Source organism: Culicoides brevitarsis, chromosome 3, assembly GCF_036172545.1.
Source record: "Culicoides brevitarsis isolate CSIRO-B50_1 chromosome 3, AGI_CSIRO_Cbre_v1, whole genome shotgun sequence".
In the NCBI taxonomy this organism is placed as follows: domain Eukaryota; kingdom Metazoa; phylum Arthropoda; class Insecta; order Diptera; family Ceratopogonidae; genus Culicoides; species Culicoides brevitarsis.
The window spans coordinates 23153223-23173932 of record NC_087087.1 but is presented as its reverse complement, the minus strand read 5'-3'; the positions used below and the strand labels follow the sequence as shown (position 1 = coordinate 23173932).

General features: G+C 34.3%; 1 protein-coding gene across 1 annotated transcript; it reads left to right on the top strand.

Annotated features, from left to right (window-relative positions):
- LOC134835365 (dynein axonemal heavy chain 6) lies at window positions 1–19014 on the top strand. Its single transcript, XM_063850242.1, has 18 exons — window positions 1–54; window positions 116–443; window positions 709–818; window positions 876–1171; window positions 1229–1373; window positions 1436–1742; window positions 1905–2159; window positions 2232–2400; window positions 2458–2684; window positions 2741–2915; window positions 3627–4026; window positions 4084–4301; window positions 4365–6987; window positions 7736–7875; window positions 7934–11156; window positions 11804–12672; window positions 16136–18608; window positions 18670–19014. Exons 1-18 carry the CDS (start codon window positions 1–3, stop codon window positions 19012–19014), a joined length of 12357 nt encoding a protein of 4118 aa, XP_063706312.1.
- Window positions 19015–20710: the final 1696 nt, after the last annotated feature.

The window sequence follows — 20710 nt, the reverse complement described above, 5'->3', positions numbered from 1 at the left end:
ATGAAATCTCGTAAAAAGGAACTAAATCTTCCAATTACGACGTTAGAATTGCCAGTTAATTTATTTTTTATCAAATTTTTTCACGAAATTTAACTATTTTTTTAATTTTTTACAGGAAAACATTCAACTTGGAGCTAAAACTTCTGTTACGAACACCGCATTAGTCCCCAAAAGACCTTCAAAAGTGGAAAAACTTCCCAAAAACCTGATCGTGAAGCATAAAAATGTCACCAAAACCGGAAGTTGTAGTTCAGTTAGCTCAAATCTTAGTCTCAAATCTAGCGCATCATCACTTCCACTGCCAAAAAGTCCAAATTTGAGTAAAATGAGGTTAAAATCAGACAAAAGCGAGAAAGAACTATTGGAATATGTTGATTCGCTGCAGAAATATCAACAAAGTGTGTTGTCAATGAAAAGTATCGTCGATGAGGCAACAAGTGTTAGTAAGTTCAAAATGTGTCAAGTTCAGGGCTGAAATTGTTTGTAGGTCAAATTCGTTGCCAGGAACGCTACAAGTGCTTGTTGAACGGCTTAGAAACGACCTTCACCTTGATTCCAAGGATTTCCATATGATTCGACTTGTTGCGCTTCCGACAACGGTTTCTATGGATTTTGTTTGAAATTTCAACAAGACGCCACTTTAAATTCATTTTTAATCAGAAGTTTCTCTTCCATAAAATTTATTTTAATTAATTTTTCTTTCCTTAGAACGATCAAGTGTAAAATTTAAAAAACAATCTCCACGTGAGTTACTCCCGCTTGCTGTTCAACAACGATTTGTACGAGTTCCAAAGTCCTTTTTGGCCTCAAAAATGCAGGTTTGTAATTTCTTTTGATCAAATTTTCCGTAAAATTCATTTTTTTATGTCTTGAAGATGCCTGAAAGTGGTGAATCCGAGTCGCCCAATCCCACATTTGAGCAACACTCGGAGATCGAAGACCCGGAAGTCGCTCGTGCAAGACGGAAACGCGTCAAAGCCAGATATCAGCTTGCTTCCTTTTCGCGTTCCTTGAGACAGTCGTTCGCTAGTCCGCAACAACGCACCTTGCCGGTGGTTAATTTGAAGGTTTTGGTCAATGAGAGGATTCGAAAGCTGGAGGATAACAGTTTTGTGTACATGACGTACGTTCATCCGAAGGAAAGTGCTCAATTTACGCCTTATACGTTAGCGTAAGTAGCGATTTTGAAGAAATTTTAATTTTTTTTAATAAAAATTTTGATTTTTAGAGTGGTTCCTTTTGCTAAAGTCAATAAGGAAGAATACATAACGATGAGTCGGCATGGTGTGACGTACTGGAGCACAGCGGAAAGTACTTTTACGGAGCTCGATGTGTGGATGGAAGAGTTTGAACAGTACACGAAGCTTGTTAAGGTGACATTTTTTCTTGAAATTTAAAAAATATTAGCAAAAAACTCACAAAAAAAAAATTTTAGATCAATCTCTTTAACAAATATCGTTTATGGAAGACTTTCAAAGTGTGGTCTAAAACCATTCAACGAAAAAAGTTCGTCGAAGCAAGACGTTTTTTAAAGGAAAATCTTTTTATTGCAATTCCAGCACTTGGAAAAGCTTTGTTGGAAATTCGGGATAAAATTAATGACTTGAATCAAAAAGATTTTGTTGACATTTCCATCATCGAGAATTGGGCTATAGTTTATTTTATGGAGCGTCAAGTGGATGCATGTGACATTCTTCGCACGAAATTGAACGAATATCACAAAGAAGTAAAGGAGCTTTTGTGTAAGTTTTTTTTTTCTTTGATAAAATTATTATTTGGGGTCACTTTTAGCTTTAAAATTGTCAAAATTGGTTAAAAATTCCCTTACAAGGCTCGTAATTTGACTAATTTTTCAAATTTTTTAATAATTTTTTTTAACTAAAAAATTTCTAAATATTTTTTAGTCCATTCCTGCGCCCAAGCAATCCGCGATAAAGGGTTCCTCGTCGAGGACGAAGCTACAGTCTACAAAACCATGCGAAAAATGAAAGAAATGATGTCATTCACGGATCGTGCAAACAAACGTCGTTTTTGTCAACGTCTCTGCTGCTTTCTTTACCTCGTCGATTACATGACAATTTGCATGCTTGGCAATATCCTTCACAACACCTTCGTGAAACTTGTGTATGTTTTTCGTGTGCACGACGAACTTGGACCAACAATTGAAGAATTGAAGGAAAACAACGCCACAGATGTACATTTGGAAAAACCACGTCCAGCTGATTGCCCACAACGACCACTTTTGAATGCCGAGCTGATTTTGAAGCCGGAATGCATTGAAATTGATCCACCACAAGAACTGACGCTTCATATCGTGCAAGAATTAATTCGAATGATCATGGAGTCCGCTTATAAATTGGAACGGTTTCAAAGTGACGAATATTACAATTTTTTCGTGGAGTAAGAAAATTTAAAAACTAATTTTTAACATTTTTTAAAAGTAAATTTTTATTTTAGACCGAGTATCATGGGTCGCAAAGAAAATCGTTTGTGTGACAAGCCACCAAGTTTCGACCATATTTTGGAAATTAACGATGAATTTTTGAGAAACAAAGAGTTGATACCGGAAATTGTGACCTTGGCATATGAAAAAGTTTATCTCTACATCAAAAGATTTGATCCGATTCGCGAAACGTACCGCGAGGACTTAGAAACGAACCCGACGATGATTAGAAGTGAACATAGTAAGCTCATTTTTGATAGTCTTCGAATTGTTTGGCTTTAAATATTTTTTTTGTAGATCTGGAAAAGCTGAACATCTACTGTGAGCGATACATAAATGAGTTGGATGTCCTTGAAAGACTCATTTCCGAATGTAATATTGGACTTTTGCACGTAAATCAAGCAGTTTTGAAAAAAGAAATCATCCCTGTTTGTAAAGAGCTGCAAACTATCTTGAATGTTCATCTACCAATGTAAGTTTTTTTTTATTTTTTGAACTTTGGGACATTAAAAATTTATTTTGATTTTTTTTAGAAAAATCGAAAATCAATTAGAAAAATCGAAAATCAATTAGCACAATTTTTTTCTTTTTTTAAAAATTTTTTGAAAATGAAATTTTATATGAATTTTCTTCTCTAAAAATGTAAAAATTTTCATGTAGATACAAAAAAAACATCTAAAATGTTCATTAATGATAAAAAATTGTTAAAATTTTGTCATTTTGTATGAAACAGTATTTCAAAACTTTTTTTTTTATTTTGCCCCCCCCCCCATTTTGAAAAAAATGTTTTGGGACAAAAACATCGGAAAAAATTTGGAACGGCCTAAAATTTGAAAAAAAAAACTTTTAATTTTGAAAATTTTTGGAAACAAAATTAGAATATTAACTTTTCTTTAAAAATATTTTTTCACTTTCAAAAATATTTATTATTTTTAAATTTTTTATTTGATTTTTTACAATTTTTAATTTAAAAAAAAAATAATTTTGACCTAAAACTTTATTAAATTTTTTTTTGAAAAATTTTTTTAAATGAAGATTCTTAAAAAACAAAAAAAAAATGAATTAAAATTTTAAAAAATTACAAAATATTTAAAAAAAAATGTTGGTATAAAAAATTGTGTGATAAGAAATTTGGTATTAGTACCTAAACTGATCAAAAATTTAAAATTTTCACATTTTTTAGTCTCGCTCGGCAATCCACAAAGGCAGTCCAGGAGAAAACTGAGCACATTCATGACAAACTTTTATCAACTTATGACGAAACGAAGCCTCTCGTGCAGTACATGCACTACTTGGACGAATGTGGAGCAAAAATTGACGTCATTAAAAAAGATCTCGAGTACGCCTACAACGTTTTTTGCATCATGAAGGAACACAACGTGACCGTTTTGGACGATTTGAAGGACATGTACTTGGATGTCGAGGAAATGTTGCAGCAACTGGAACAAACACTCGAGAAACGCATCGAAAATAAACCTGGCATTGTGGAAAAATTGAATAAATGCTTGCAGGGAGATATTAGAAAGATTTTCGAGCAAGTCGAGAACGTCAGACAGGAAATTATTAAGCCATGGTTCTTGGATGTAAGAATATTTTTTTTGGTTTTCAAGCAGAAAAAAATATAATTTTTGGTATTTTAGGAAAGTTCCGACCAAAGTCAGATTCGAGAAACCCTCGCAGAGCTGCAGGAAACTCTTTCCACGTGTCAAGATCTCTCACAGGAGTACCGAAAATACCAAAAAGAGTTCAAAATTGAGGTTACTCGCTTTGATACACTGGATTCCGTTAATAACGAAGTCAAATTACGGCAAACACTGTGGGATAGTGTCTCCCAATGGAAATATGCGCTCGAACAATGGTAAAAAAATATTTTTTGTGATGTTCATTGCATATTTTTCAACATTTTTAATTTCTTGGACAGGAATGAAACGCCGTTTCATCAATTGAATATGGAAGAAATGACGTCCGTTAACACAAAAATACTCAAAAACTGCAGTTATTTGGAGAAAAATTTGCCACGGAACGACATAATTCCGAAACTCAAGTCCGATGTCGAAGATTTCAAAGAAAAGTTACCGGTTTTGGGTTATTTGAGGAATGCAAACTTGAAAAAGCGGCATTGGCTTCAAATTGAACAGACTCTCGACAAGCGCCTTATTGAAGATGACACCATCAATATTTTCACTTTCGAAGACGCAAATGCCTTCGAATCACCACTAGCTGAACAACTTTCAGAAATTTCAGGGCAAGCAAGTGCCGAAGCAAGTTTGGAAGGATTACTGAAAAAAGTCGAGAATGCATGGAAGGAACAGGAACTCTCCATCGTCGCACATCGTGACTACAAAGACATCTACATCTTAGCTGGAATCGACGAGTTGCAAGTGATTCTCGATGATTCTAACATCAACATCGCGACAATTTTGGCATCGCGTCACGTTGGTCCCATTAAACAACGTGTCCTGGAATGGGAGAAAAATTTAGAAATTTTTTCCGAAACTCTGGAAGAGTGGGTTGCGTGTCAACAAACCTGGATTTATCTCGAAGCGATCTTTACGGCGCCCGATATCCAACGACAACTGCCTGAGGAGTCGCGAAAATTCAATCGCGTTGACAAAAATTACAAAGAAATCATGAGACAAGCATTCAAAACACCCCTCGCTATTTCAAATATGACAAAACCGGGAGTATTGGAACTGATGAAGACAAATAATGCGTTGCTCGAGGACGTCACTAGGAGTCTAGAAGCGTATTTGGAGCTGAAACGCGTGGCTTTTCCACGTTTTTATTTCCTCTCGAACGATGAATTGTTGGAAATTTTGGCGCAAACGAGGAATCCGCATGCGGTACAGCCACATTTGCGAAAATGTTTCGATGCAATTGCCCAGTTGAAGTTCAAATCGGTGCGAAATGAGGACGGAGAGGAAGTTAAAATGAATGACATTACCGCTATGATATCGCCAGAGGGGGAAATGGTCACTTTATTAGGGCTAAAAGCACGTGGCGCAGTCGAGGATTGGCTTTCGAAGGTGGAAAAAGAGATGTTTGCGTCACTGAAGCGTTTCATGAAGCTCGCCTATCGTTCCTACATGACCAAAGAACGTTCTTTGTGGTTTCAAGAGCATCCAAATCAACTTGTGCTGACAATTTCACAACAACAATGGGCTAAAAGAGTGCATGAAATCTTGGATCATCCGAAAGAAGATGTTACTATAAAACAAATGAAGGAATTTGAAGAGGAATTGTACAAAGATTTGACAAAATTGGCTACGATTGCTAGGTCTGACATCAGTAAATTGCTGCGAAGAGTCCTTTGTGCCTTAATTACGATCGATGTGCATGCCAAGGACACGATAACCAACATGGTAAAGAACCGCGTGACCAAATCCACGGATTTTGACTGGTTGAAAATGCTTCGGTACTATTGGATAGACGAAACGGAGACAGTTGAGGCTAAAATGGCATCCGCGACACTTCCATATTTTTACGAATATTTGGGTGCCGGAGGTGTTTTGGTCATTACCCCTTTAACGGATCGTTGTTACTTGTGTCTAATGGGCGCTTTGCAGATGAATCTTGGTGGAGCGCCAGCTGGTCCCGCTGGAACCGGGAAAACTGAAACAACGAAGGATTTGGCAAAAGCACTAGCGATTCAATGTGTCGTCTTTAACTGTTCCGAAGGCTTGGATTATAAAATGATGGGAAGATTTTTCTCTGGTTTGGCTCAATCCGGTGCTTGGTGCTGTTTTGACGAATTTAATCGAATCGACATTGAAGTTTTATCGGTAATCGCGCAACAATTGATAACAATTCGGAATGCAAAAGCGATGAATTTACCGCGATTCATGTTCGAAGGTCGCGATATCAAACTCGTGTCATCTTGTGCTGCTTTTATCACGATGAATCCCGGGTATGCGGGTCGAACAGAGTTGCCCGATAATTTAAAAGCTCTTTTTCGTCCGATTTCGATGATGGTACCGGATTACGGACTGATTGCGGAAGTAATTTTATATTCCGAAGGATTTACTGAGTCGAAAATTCTTGCAAGGAAAATGGTGCAAATGTACAAGTTATGCAGCGAGCAATTGAGTCAACAGGATCACTACGATTTTGGGATGCGAGCAGTTAAAAGTGTCCTTGTGATGGCAGGAGCTTTAAAAAGAGCAAGTCCTGATCAATCAGAAGATATTACGTTAATTTGCGCATTGCGAGATTCGAACCTTCCGAAATTCCTGGCAGATGATGCACTTTTGTTCAAAGGAATTTTGGGAGATTTGTTCCCGGGAACAGAACTTCCGTCACAAGATTATGGAGATTTGGAAAAGGAAATTATTAACTCGATGATGGCGAAGAATTTGCAAGCAGTTCCAGCTTTGGTCACAAAAACGATACAATTGTATGAAACGATGGTGGTGCGATGGGGCGTTATGCTTGTCGGACCAACCGGAGGTGGAAAAACGAGTGTATTACACTCTTTGGCAAACGCTTTGACGCAATTGGCGAAAAATAATGTCGAGGGTCCCTATTATCGAGATGTTCGGATTCAGGTAATTCAATTTTTTGTATATTTTTGTCTCATTCTAATTTGACAAAATCTGTGAAATTAAAATTAAAATTAAATTAAATTAAATTAAAATTAATTAATTAAAATTAAAATTAAAATTAAAATTAAAATTAAAATTAAAATTAAAATTAAAATTAAAATTAAAATTAAAATTAAAATTAAAATTAAAATTAAAAAAATTAAAATTAAAATTAAAATTAAAATTAAAATTAAAATTAAAATTAAAATTAAAATTAAAATTAAAATTAAAATTAAAATTAAAATTAAAATTAAAATTAAAATTAAAATTAAAATTAAAATTAAAATTAAAATTAAAATTAAAATTAAAATTAAAATTAAAATTAAAATTAAAATTAAAATTAAAATTAAAATTAAAATTAAAATTAAAATTAAAATTAAAATTAAAATTAAAATTAAAATTAAAATTAAAATTAAAATTAAAATTAAAATTAAAATTAAAATTAAAATTAAAATTAAAATTAAAATTAAAATTAAAATTAAAATTAAAATTAAAATTAAAATTAAAATTAAAATTAAAATTAAAATTAAAATTAAAATTAAAATTAAAATTAAAATTAAAATTAAAATTAAAATTAAAATTAAAATTAAAATTAAAATTAAAATTAAAACTAAAATTAAAATTATTCCATTATTCCAAAATATTTTTTGAGACAAAAAATTTTTAAAAAAATTAAAACTTGAAATCTGAATTAAAATTGAATCTTTTTTAGACCCTAAATCCCAAATCAATAACTCTGGATGAACTCTATGGAGCTGTCAATAGCAAAACGATGGAATGGAAAGACGGTCTCCTTGGTCTAGCGGTTCGATCTGCCGTTAATGCGAGCACTGATGACGAAATCCATCAATGGTAATGAAGCCTTTATTCACGTTAACAACCATAAAAAATTAAAAACTTACCATTTTAGGGTCGTTTGTGATGGTCCCGTTGATGCCGTGTGGATCGAAAACTTGAACACCGTGCTCGATGACAACAAAATGCTGTGCTTAGCGAATTCCGAACGTATTAAACTCACATCATGGGTCCACATGGTCTTTGAAGTGCAAGATTTATCCCAAGCATCGCCAGCTACTGTTTCGCGTTGCGGCATGGTTTACATCGATCCCCTTGAACTTGGATGGCGCCCACTTTTGGATTCGTGGTTCAATTCTTTTGCTGAAGGAACGTTACCGGATATGCTAAAAAGTTATTTGGAAAGTCTTTTTGACGAATATTATGAGAATATTTTGAAATTTGGACGTAAAAATGGGGAGTATTCAATTCATCAAGTTGAAGTTAGTAAACTTTCGATGCTGCTGACTCTTTTGAAGGCACTGATGAAACAAGTCGGAAACTTAGCTTTAATTGAAAAAGAGGAAGCAAAAGGTTTCATATGCAAAATATTTTTATGGGCAACGCTCTGGTCGATTGGCAGCAATTTTCTAGGCTCATCGAAAGATTCACTTGAATCCCACATTCGCTCATTGGTCACCGACAATCCATATGCCAATCTCCCTCCCGATTCACTCTGGAACTACCAAATTAACGAAGTCACCAAAAAATGGCAAAACTGGAAGGAAATTGTACCAAGTTTTACCTTCGACCCGAACACTCGATTCTTCGATATGCTCGTCCCGACATCCGATACCATCCGTTTTGGCAAAGTTGCTGAACTTTTATTCAATGAAAACTATCCCGTAATGTTCACCGGAGATACTGGCGTGGGAAAATCAGTTCTTGGCAAAGCTGTTTTACAAAAACTCTCGACAACTGACGTAATTCCGACATTTTTGAACTTTTCCGCGCAAACGAGTAGTGCCAGGACGCAAGAAATGATCGAAGCCCGCCTCGAGAAACGTAAAAAAACAATGTTAGGAGCCCCATTGGGAAAGAGAGTCATAATTTTCGTTGATGACGTGAACATGCCGAAGCTCGATACGTACGGAAGTCAACCGCCGATCGAGCTTTTGCGGCAATTGATCGATTTTCGCGGCATTTTCGATCGTGAAAAGTCATTTTGGAAAAATGTAGTCGATGTTGTGATGGCATGTGCCTGCGCTCCACCCGGCGGAGGTCGAAATCCATTAACTCCGAGATTCGTGAGACACTTTGCGCAACTTTTGCTGCCGCCGCCAAGTAACCAAACATTAACCACCATTTTCACATCGATCCTCGAAGGGTTTTTCGATGACTTTGGCATGGTAATAAAGCCACTTGCAATTTCTTTGGTAGAAGCTGCTGTCGATATTTATGAACGGATATCACGGGAACTTCTTCCGACGCCCGCTAAAAGTCATTATGTCTTTAATTTGCGTGATTTGTCGAAATGCGTTCAAGGCGTGTTGCAAGCGGATGCCAGTAATTATTCATCTGCCGACCAAATCCTGCGATTATTTTATCACGAATCGATGCGTGTGTTCCATGATCGTCTCATAAACGACGAAGATAAAAATTATTTCAAAAATTTGATGGACGAAACGAGCCAAAAGTATTTTTACACAAAAATCGTTAAGGAAAACGAACTTTTGTTATTTGGGGATTTCATGATTTACGGTCAGGCCCGCGAAGATCGGATCTACGAGGAAATTCGGGATGTGGAAAAACTAAAAAATGTCTTGATGGACTACCTGAGCGATTATAACGGCGTTACTGGAACTGAAATGAAGCTGATTTTGTTTCAAGATGCCGTTGAGCATATCACGCGACTTGCTCGGTTACTGAGAGCTGAACGCGGAAATGGATTACTTGTTGGTGTATCGGGCATGGGAAAACAATCATTGACAAGACTTTCCTCGCATCTCAATGGATATGAATGTGTTCAAGTGGAGCTGTCACGTGGTTACGATCATAATTCCTTCCATGAAGACCTTCGGCGATATTATTACAACGCGGGAACTTTGAACAAACCGACAGTTTTTCTCATCACCGACTCGCAAATCGTGAAAGAGGAGTTCCTGGAGGACATTAATAACATCCTGAACTCGGGTGAGGTGCCGAATTTGTTTGAAGGAGACGATTTTGAGAAAATTATTTTGGACACGAGGCAACAATGCATCGATGAAAAGTACCCAGACACGTCTCGCGACGGGATTTACGAGTTTTTCATCAAACGTGTGCGAGAAAATTTGCACGTCGTGATTTGCATGTCGCCAGTTGGTGATGCGTTTCGTCGTAGATGTCGAATGTTCCCGTCTCTCGTGAATTGTTGCACCATTGATTGGTTTGTTAAGTGGCCTCCAGAAGCTTTATACTCCGTAGCTCTCGGTTCTCTCAAGGAAATCGCTGCAGACGATGAACAATGTGAAAGTTTGTCGAATATTTGTGTTATGATGCATGAAAATGTGGAAAATGCATCCGAGCGATTGTATGAGGAGATGAAACGACATTATTACACAACGCCCAGCAGTTATTTGGAGCTTTTGAAACAATATCACACGTTGTTGAATAAAAGAAAAGATACAATCGAAGCTAAAAGAGACCGAATTTCCAATGGATTAAATAAATTACTTGAAACGAACGAACTTGTCGCTGTCATGGGCGAAGAACTGCAAAAATTTGTACCGATTTTGGAGGAAAAATCACGCGGCATGAAGGATTTGTTGATAAAACTGGACAAAGACAACGCGATGGCCGAAGTTGTGAAGAAGGGAGTGCTCAAAGATGAGGCTGAAGCAAAAATTAAAGCGCAAGAGACACAAGAAATTGCCGATGAAGCAACAAGAGAACTGGAATTAGTCATGCCGATGTTCCGGATGGCCCAGGCAGCGTTGGAAAAGTTAAGCAAAGCTGACATTAGTGAAGTAAAAAGTTTGAAAGACCCTCCTAAAGCCGTCAAATTTGTGTTGGAAGCTGTTTGTGTCTTGCTAGGAGCGAAGCCTGAATGGAAATCCGCTCAAGTGATTATGAATGACACGAATTTCTTGAAAAGGCTTCAGGAATACGATAAAGAACATATTCCAGAAGATCGTCTTCAAAAGTTGAAACCGTATTTAGATGATAAGGGATTCGATCCTGCCGTGGTTGAACGTCACAGCAAAACCGCCAAGTCAATTTGTGTTTGGGTGAAAGCCATTGATCGATTTGCTGCCGTTTACAAGGACGTTGAACCGAAGATTCGTAAGAGGCAACAAGCGGAGAACGATTTGAAGCAGGTAATTTTTTTTTATAAAGGTCCCTTATTTAAAAAAAAATGTTTTTTTTTACTTTTTCTTATCAAATTTTAAACAAAACTTAAAATAGATTTCAAGTCAAAAAAAAATAGCAAAAAAAGAACTAAAAAATCAGTTTGAAAATTTTTTTTTTTAAAAAATTTTTTTTTTTATTTTTTCTTTAATTTAATTTTTTTTAAATTTTAAACAAAACTTTAAAAAATCAGTTCCTTGGATAAAAAAATATTTTTAAAAAATTAATTTTAAATTTTTTCGTCCTTATCTTTTGTGATTTTTTTATTGAAAATCTTTTTAACTTTTTTTACATTTTAAACAAAATCCCTCATTTTAATTTTTAAAATAATTTCTCATTTTTTTTTTATTCAAATTTGGAAAAAAATATTGAGATTTCATTGCTTAAAAAATTATGAAAATACACCAAAAATCGATAATTTTTAATGAAATTTTTATTTTTTTTTATTTTGTCCCATTGGATTTTTGGAGGGGCCTTTAATTTTTAAAAGAAATTCTTATTTAAAAATATTTTTTTTTTTTTGAAAATTTTCAGTTTTAAATATTGAGTTTCATTTTAAATGGCCTTTTTATCGCTTTTTGTAAATGAATTAATTTTTTTCTGATTAATTTTTCAGGTAATGAAAATTTTGAAACAGAAACAAAGTGAACTCGCAGAAGTTGAAAGTAAAATCGAAGAGCTCAAAGCAACTTTGGAAGAAAAACGCAAAGAAATGCAAATTTTACAAGACAACAACGACTTAACCGCTTCTCGTTTGAATCGTGCTGCACGCCTGACATCCGCTCTTTCGGACGAAGAAGTGCGTTGGAAGGAAAGTATCAAAGATTTATCCGAAGAGCTTCGAGCTATTCCAGGAGATGTTCTTGTCTCAGCAGCTTGTGTCGCATATCTCGGTGCCTTTCCCATCAGTTATCGTCGCGAATTGATCTCCAATTGGGTTTCAAAGTGCAAAGAAGGCAACATTCCAAGCAGTTCCGACTTTGATTTGATAAAAATCTTAGGAGAGGCATACACAATTCGAATGTGGGTCATGCACGGACTGCCACGAGACGACGTTTCGATTGAAAACGGGCTAATTGTGACACAATCAAGTCGTTGGCCACTCATGATCGATCCGCAGGAACAAGCAAACCGCTGGATTCGGAATTTGGAGAAGGAAAATAAATTAAAAGTGACTAAAATGACAGATCCGATGCTGATGCGAGTCATTGAGGGATGCATCAGACAAGGCTTACCTGTTTTAATTGAAGAAATTGGAGAAATATTGGATCCAGCATTGACTCCTGTATTGAATCGACAGATCACAACAGCTGGAGGACGAACAGTTATTCGATTGGGAGATCAGGATGTCGATTTTGACCCGAAATTTAGATTGTACATGACGACCAAACTCTCGAATCCGCATTATTTACCAGAAGTTTGCATCCAAGTGACTCTTGTGAACTTTATTGTCACCATCAGTGGATTGGAGGATCAATTACTTGCGTAAGTAAATATATGTATTTATTTAAAATTTTTTTTTTTTTCAATTAGGCCCTTATAGCTTTGACCGATGCCCCATTTTAATAGTCGAAAATCCATTAGGGCAACATAAAAACAAGTTAAAAAATTATTTTTTTGTCTATTTTCATATATTTTCAAAAAATTAATAAAAAAAAGGAAAAATTGTCAATTTTTAGTAATTTGTGTATTGAAAATCGTATCTTTTAACATAAATTTTCTTCTCTAAAAATAATTTTCATAAAATTACTAAACTTTTTTTTTCAAAATTTTTTATGAAATTTTTTTCTTAAATTTTTTATTTTTAATATTTTAAAATCAATTTTAGAAAAGCAAATAATTAAAAAACAACAAAATTTTTTGTAAGAAAAAAAGTATTTCAAAACTTTATTTTTAATTTTTATGCCATTAAGAGTTTAATTATTTCACTATATGTCACCCCCTCCCTCCGATTTTGTCGAAAAAATTCAGGGGGAAAATAAAATATTTAGAAAAAAGGAAAATTTTTGACATTTTTTGGTACTTTTTGAATAAAAAACGATAAAAATAGCAAATTTGCATTAAAAATATATTAAACATGAACTTAATTTGGTTAAATAACACATTTTCTATTGAAATTAAGATGACAAATTTTTTTACTCACGTGACCAAAATAATTTTTTTTCCTTAAATTTTTATTTTGTGAAATTTTATATCATTTTTAAGTTAAATCTTTTAAATAATAAAAACAAAAATTAATGTAATGTGTAAAATAATAAAACTTTCAAAACTTCGAAAATAATAATTAATTTTTTTTGTCCCTCTCCCCCTTCAACAAAATCCTCATGCGACATAAAGTGAAATAATTAAATTTAATGGCCTTATTTTTTTTTATTTTTATGTGCAAGTTTTCCATATTTTTTTCTCAAGGGTTACTTTGCTACTGAAAAGATATTGAAGGCAAGATCAGAAGGGAAGGTTATTTAAAATATTCGTCACTTTAGTTTGAAAATTTTCCACTTGTGAGTTAACACAGTCAGACATTTCGTTTACAGTGATTTGGAACTCTGAATATGTTTTATCTAGTTCATCCGAATAAATTTTAGGATTCTTAAAAACTTCCTGTAAAATAAATAGGAACAATTATGTATTACAAATTTTTTGAAAAAAAAAACTTACATTTATAACTGTTGGGAAATGAGAAGCGAATTTAAAAATAGTAGCAATAGTTTTGCTAACAGCAGTATTTGCGCATTTCAAAATTTCCTTAAACCCATTTCTAGCATCGATCGTAAGATTTGCGACGGCATGTACGCCAAATTCCTTGGTTGCTTGAAGGTCAGTTAATATTTCATCAATTGTTACATTAGCAAGTACATTCACAGCATTGGTCGCATTAAGAGCTTCTGCCAAAATCTCGCCCGGTATTGTGGTAGCATTGTTTTGAGCAGTTTGAATGGTTTGTGTGACATTTTGCCAAAGATTTTGAGATTCGATAAGAGCTTCGCCACTCAAATTTTGGGCTACTTCAAGATATTCTGCGTTAAGTTGAACAAGTGTGTCAGTTGCATTGCTGGCAAATTCTAGGGCAAGAGTAATGAGTTGAGAAACATTCGTCGAAGTTTGGAGACTGGCAAGGACAGTTGCGTTTTGAATCATTTCTGCGATAAGATGTTTAGCATTGTTTAGTGAAGTAGTTGGAACTGTGGCATTAATTGCGTCTAAAAGATACGGAATGAAAGGTGAAGTCGTGATTGTATCTATATAATTTGAAGTTGCATTGTTGATGAGTTCGGCAGCGAATTCAATGATACTTTGCATATTTTGAACAGTTGGATCTCCAAGACTTTCGTCAAGACTTTTTTTAAAAAGTGCGTATAATCCAGTAGAACCTAATCTAGCAGCTTCCGTAACATTAGCAACGATTGCGTTTGTATAATTTTGGAAATTTTCTAAATTGCCTCTCAATTGGTTAGCTACAACGTGATCTACCAATGCTGTCTGGTTAATCGCACTATTAATAGCACCCCACAAATTATTTAATTGTGCGATAATTGTGTCACGACCGTCATTTGGATTAGATTCACTTAAGGCATTAATGGTTGCTGTAAGTACATTAGCTGGCAATTGAACAGCTGCTTTAAGGAGATTTACAGCAGCTTCTAATGTTGCCGAAGGCAAGTCTAAAAGATCCTGAGTATGGCCATCAAGTGTTTGAATTAAAGATGTAGCTCTATCCGTCAAATCAGAAACCGCCGTTGATAAAGCATTTAAAACTGCAGAAGAAACATCTGTAATCGCAGTCAATGTATATCCTAAAAGGTCTGTAGTGAGTCCAAATAAGTCAGAAATTAAGCCACGTGTCGAAGGTTTTTCTGCTTGAGGCATCACAAAGCTGCAGGAACTATGAAGAAGCGCTACAGCGCACAAGATAGCCAGAAGTTTTTTCATTTTTATTTAACTTTTGGGTAGTTTGATAGAAGATTTAGAAAACAACTGAAGATTAGATGATAAAACTCTTATATTTATACTCGTGAAAAAAAAATTCTAGAAATTTTACGAAAATTTACTCAATTGTATTCGAATAAGGTATATTTATTTTAGAACTTTTTTAATAAAAACGTGCCGTTTTTTTTTAATTTTCATATCGAAAATTTGCACAACTGTATTTAAATATTTTAAATTTAATGTTTAAATGTGTCGAAATTTTTAGATTTTTTTTTTCATTGAAAATTTTGATATATCAAATAAAGATTTAATAGATCAAGGTTGAATATAAAATATATGGAACCCTTCTACAAAACTAGACGCACAAAAAATCGAATCATTTCAATGGACTAGGATGGTCTTCATACTGCTTGCCCAACTACCACGCGAGAACATTAAGTGTCCTGAGCTCCGAGCAAAAATGATACGCCATCAACCGACAAGAAATTTGAGACAGAGGCATTGCAAAATTTTTTTATAGATGTGCTTTGTCCTGTAACCGTTTTATTAGTTTGTACACAAATGTACTCAAATGTGTGATATATGTACTGTTAGAATTAAGAAATAGCCATTTTAATGGCAATTCATCTAAAAAGATGAATGACAATAAGATGAGTTTTCATGCCGGCGGTCTTTTCACCCCAAATATAAATGTATAAGACTGATGTGACTTAAATTGTCGTAATAAATGAAATGAAAAAAGCTTCCGACGTCATTTATGTTTAAATACTTTTTTCAATACTGAAATTACTAAAAATATTAAATTACCAAAAAAAAGTTCTCAAAATATCTTAAAAATAGATTCTATTTTGAATTTTTATTCATTTTATTTTTATTTTTTTTATATATTTATTTTTTTAATTTTTTTTTTTTATTTATTTACTTATTTTATTTTATTTTTTTAAACTTTTTTTTACCAAAAATTTAACTTGAAAAATTATTCATTTTCCCTTCCTATTAAAATAATTCTTTTTACTTTTAGTGACGTCGTTCGCATCGAACTACCCGCACTGGAACAAAAACGCAACGATTTAATCACTCGCATCAACGCCGACAAGACACAACTTCTCGCTCTCGAAGACAAAGTCCTCTACTTACTTTTCACATCCGAAGGCAACATCTTGGACGACGAAGTTCTTGTTGAAACATTGAACGAAGCCAAGGAAACTTCTTCCATCATCGCCAGTCGTCTTGTCGATACCGAAAAAACGGAAGAATCCATCACCGAACAACGCGAAACTTATCGTCCATTGGCTTCTCGTGGCGCCGTTTTATTCTTTGTCGTCACAACTTTGGCTGAAATCGATCCAATGTATCAATTTAGTCTCCGGTATTTCACACAAGTCTTTTGTTCCGTCATCGAAGCTAAAACGGAGAAGCCCATGAAGCATAAGGAGCGTCTCAAATATTTGTTGGAAAGTGAAACTTATGCAATTTATGCCAATATTTCTCGAGGCCTTTTTGAGAAACATAAATTGATTTTTAGTTTCCTTATTGCCACTGCAATTGAACGCTTTGAAAAACGAGTGACCGATCAGGAGTTCGACTTTTTAATGAGAGGTCCCGTGGGCAAAAAGAGTGCCACCGATGAAAAGCCAGACCCAAAAATAACGGATCAACAGTGGATTTGGTGCGAATATTTGGAAGAAAATTTCTCAAACTACAAAGGATTGTGCGACGACGTTGAAGATAACATCAAAATGACAATTTTGGATTTTTCCTACACAATTAAACTCACCACCAAAGATCGCAACTCCGACATTAATTGGGATCGTAAATTAACTCCGTTCCAGAAATTGATGCTAATTCGGTCACTTTGCGAAGAACAATTAGTTATTGCGATCGGGTCCTATGTTCGTCACATTTTGGGTCGAGCGTTCACGGAACCGCCCAAAAATACGTCTATAGCTGCCGTTTTTGAAGATACGTCCTCGACAACTCCTTTAATATTTGTCCTGTCAACAGGATCTGATCCGATGGCTTCGTTACAAAGATTTGCAATTGAAAAAAATTTTACAGAAAAACTTTTTTCCATTTCACTGGGACAAGGACAAGGTCCGGCAGCGGAAAAATTACTGGAAAAGGGACGCACCAGCGGGCATTGGGTTTATTTGCAAAATTGTCATCTCGCCACATCTTTCATGTACTCGATGGAGCAAATTATTCGTAATATTGCGCTCGGTGTGACACCAACTCATCCGGATTTCCGCATCTTTTTGTCGTCAATGCCAGCAAAAACTTTTCCGGTGAGTGTTTTGCAGAATTCCGTCAAAGTTACGAATGAACCACCTAAAGGATTGCGATCGAATCTCATTGGAGCCTTAAAGGACTTGGATGTGGACGGCTTCGAACATCATATTTTGGACAAAAATTGGCGCCGCATGATTTTCGGCATCTGCATGTTCCACGGCGTGATACTGGAACGACGGAAATTCGGTCCCCTCGGATGGAATATTTTGTATGAATTTAACGAAAGTGATCGGGAATGCGCCTTGATGACCCTTGAAATGTTCTGCGATCGTGAAGTACGTAAAAAAATCGCATGGGACGCCTTGGAATACATCAACGGAGAAATCACGTATGGAGGTCGCGTAACCGATAATTGGGATCAACGGTGTTTACGTGCGATTTTGAAACGATTTTCGTCTCCGTCGATTTTCGTGGATAATTACAGTTACAGCGAAAGTGGCACTTATCGATGTCCCGATGGAAGAAAGCTCTCGGACTTTATGGAGTATGTGCAATCCTTGCCATTTAATGAACCACCCGAGATATTTGGAATGCATGAAAATGCGAATATCGTATTTCAAACGAACGAAACGCACTTTTTCATTCAAACGATGTTGCAAGGACTCCAAAGCACGGGAAGTGGCAGCTCAGCATCAAACATTGACGAAATCTGCTTCGGAATTATAGAAAATATACGGGAAACGATCGTGAAAAAGATTGAAATCGACGAAATGCATGAAAGTTTATACGTAATTGATGAAAAGGGTCGAATTCCGTCCTTGACGACGGTTTTGATGCAAGAAGTGGAACGTTTTAACAGACTTCTGACCGTAATTCACGACAGTTTGGACAATTTAGAGAAGGCTATCAAGGGATTTGTGGTCATGTCGGAACAGTTGGAGGCGATTTTGACATCTTTCATCAACAATCAAGTCCCAACGTTGTGGGGAACGAAAGGATTTTTATCCACAAAATCGTTGGGAGCGTGGATTGTCGACCTGAAATTACGAAATGAGTACATGCAGTCATGGGTCAGTCATGGCTTACCTAATTCCAGCTGGATTTGTGGCTTATTTTTCCCACAATCGTTTTTGACGGGCGTTCTTCAAACGCATGCCAGACGATTTAATCTCCCAATCGACACGTTAAAAATTGATTTTGAAATTTTGGATGAGACTCCCATTCAACAAGAAATTTATGAGCAACGACAAAATGGAATATTAGATGTAATTTTTTTGTTTAATGAAAAAAAAAAATATTTTTACAATTTTTTTTTAAATTTTTTAGCCGGATTCTCTTTATTTGGGTATTCAACCTCCGGATTTAGGTGCCGTTATTCATGGACTTTTCATAGAAGCGGGACGCTGGAGTAAAGAAGACGGGGGATTAGTCGAAGGAAATATCGGAGAATTGACACCCAGATTACCAGCAGTTTGGTTAAAGCCCTGTTTTGAGGTGGAAGTGAATGGGCGGTATGAAGCTCCGTTGTACAAAACTGGCGTGAGGGCAGGAGTGCTTTCAACAACGGGACATTCAACAAATTTTGTCATGTCTGTGTTGCTGGACTCCAAAAAGCCGGCAGATTATTGGATTTTACAAGGAACGGCTTTGATTACACTTACAACGGAGTAGGTTTTGGTAGATTTAGATTGTGTGTGAGTAGAGTTTTTGATAAAAAAAAAAAAATAAAATTTAGAGACTTTTAAAACGTGAAATAATAATAATAATAATATTTTTTCAAATAGTCAACAGGTAAAACTTTTTATTGAAAATTTTTAATTAAAAAAAACTAATTCAAATTGTGTGAATTGGCTCAAAAATTAAAACTTTGTTCTGATACTATTAGATTTTATTCACCGAAAATATGAAATAATTGGTTAGAAAACTACGAATTTATTTTTTTTCGTAAAAAATACATTTCCCATTAAAAAAAAGTTCCAACGATGATAGATGACACAACATTTTTAGATTTATAAAACAATTTTAAAGTCACCTAAGTAAATTTTTCTTTACTTTTGTTTTTTTGAAAAGTCGTTAAGTTTTCAAAGTTTTTTTTTAAAAGTTTTTAAGTAAAAAAGTCATTCAATAACCACGTTTCATATACAATTCAATTCAGTATTTCAAAACATAGAATTCCAAGTTTAAGGCGTTGCTTTTTATTTTCATTCAAACCAAATAAAATATTATGGACGAGGAAGTATTGGCGTAAAAGTTGTAAAGCCTTACTTTATCTCCATGTATTTGTTAGATTTATGGATGAGGAAGTATCGTTCTCTATAATTTCAATTTTAAGAAGTACAAAGCGTCGCTTTAAAAATGTTTCATATGGAAGAGGAAGTATCACTCCTTTTTCTTTCGATTAAAATAAAGTAAAGCTTTGCCTTAAAAATTATTGCATGAATGAGGAAGTATTACTTCAGAATAAATTTGATAACGGGAAAAGCGGTGAAAATTAAGCAAATTCAAATATGAAATAAATAAAGCAACGCCTTATTAATCCTTAAATACTAAAAAAGCATAAATGGATGAGGAAGTATCAAACTATTAAAAGTATGAATGAGGAAGTATTATTTGACAAATTCTAAGTACTTAACGGGAAAAACGATGAAATTTCAAATATGAAGGATAAAAACAATAATGAATGAGGAAGTATTGTACAGAGACTCTGAGAATTATTTAAGTTTGTCTAAATTATTTCATTTTTTATCACATCAGAAATTTCAATAATATTTATTTTTTAAATATTTTAAATGTTTGTATTTAAATTTTTTTTAATTAATTTTTTTTAATATTAATTTATAATTTTTTTTTAAATATTAAAAAACTAAATTAATTTTAGTTTTTTTTTTCTAAAATCAATTTTTTTCTGTACTTTAGATTTTTTTAAATAAAAAATGCTTTTTCTGTCAAAAATTTCTTTTTTCACATAAATTTAAACAGAAATTATGTTTTTAAAATTTTTATTCGAAAAATTATACAGAACTTATTATTGATTGAAAACTACTTTTCAAATCAACAAAAAACACACTTTCTTGGCAATAAAAATCTAAATCGATTCAATTATTTTTTTTAACTTTTACCAATAAACCATTTCAACAACAACTTTTATTTAATTTAGAGATAATAATCAGTTAGTTACCTTCCATTCACCTCCATTTATTGTCTATTCAATGTGACGTAGATTCTTCTAAGCACTGTTCATACCCACTAAATTCCATTTAATTACTCAACATTATTATTCATTACAGCTCGTATGTCTATGAAGCCAACGAGACGACGGTCATGAATGAAATGCGTGTAAATTGGATGTTAGAACGGCATTTGCATG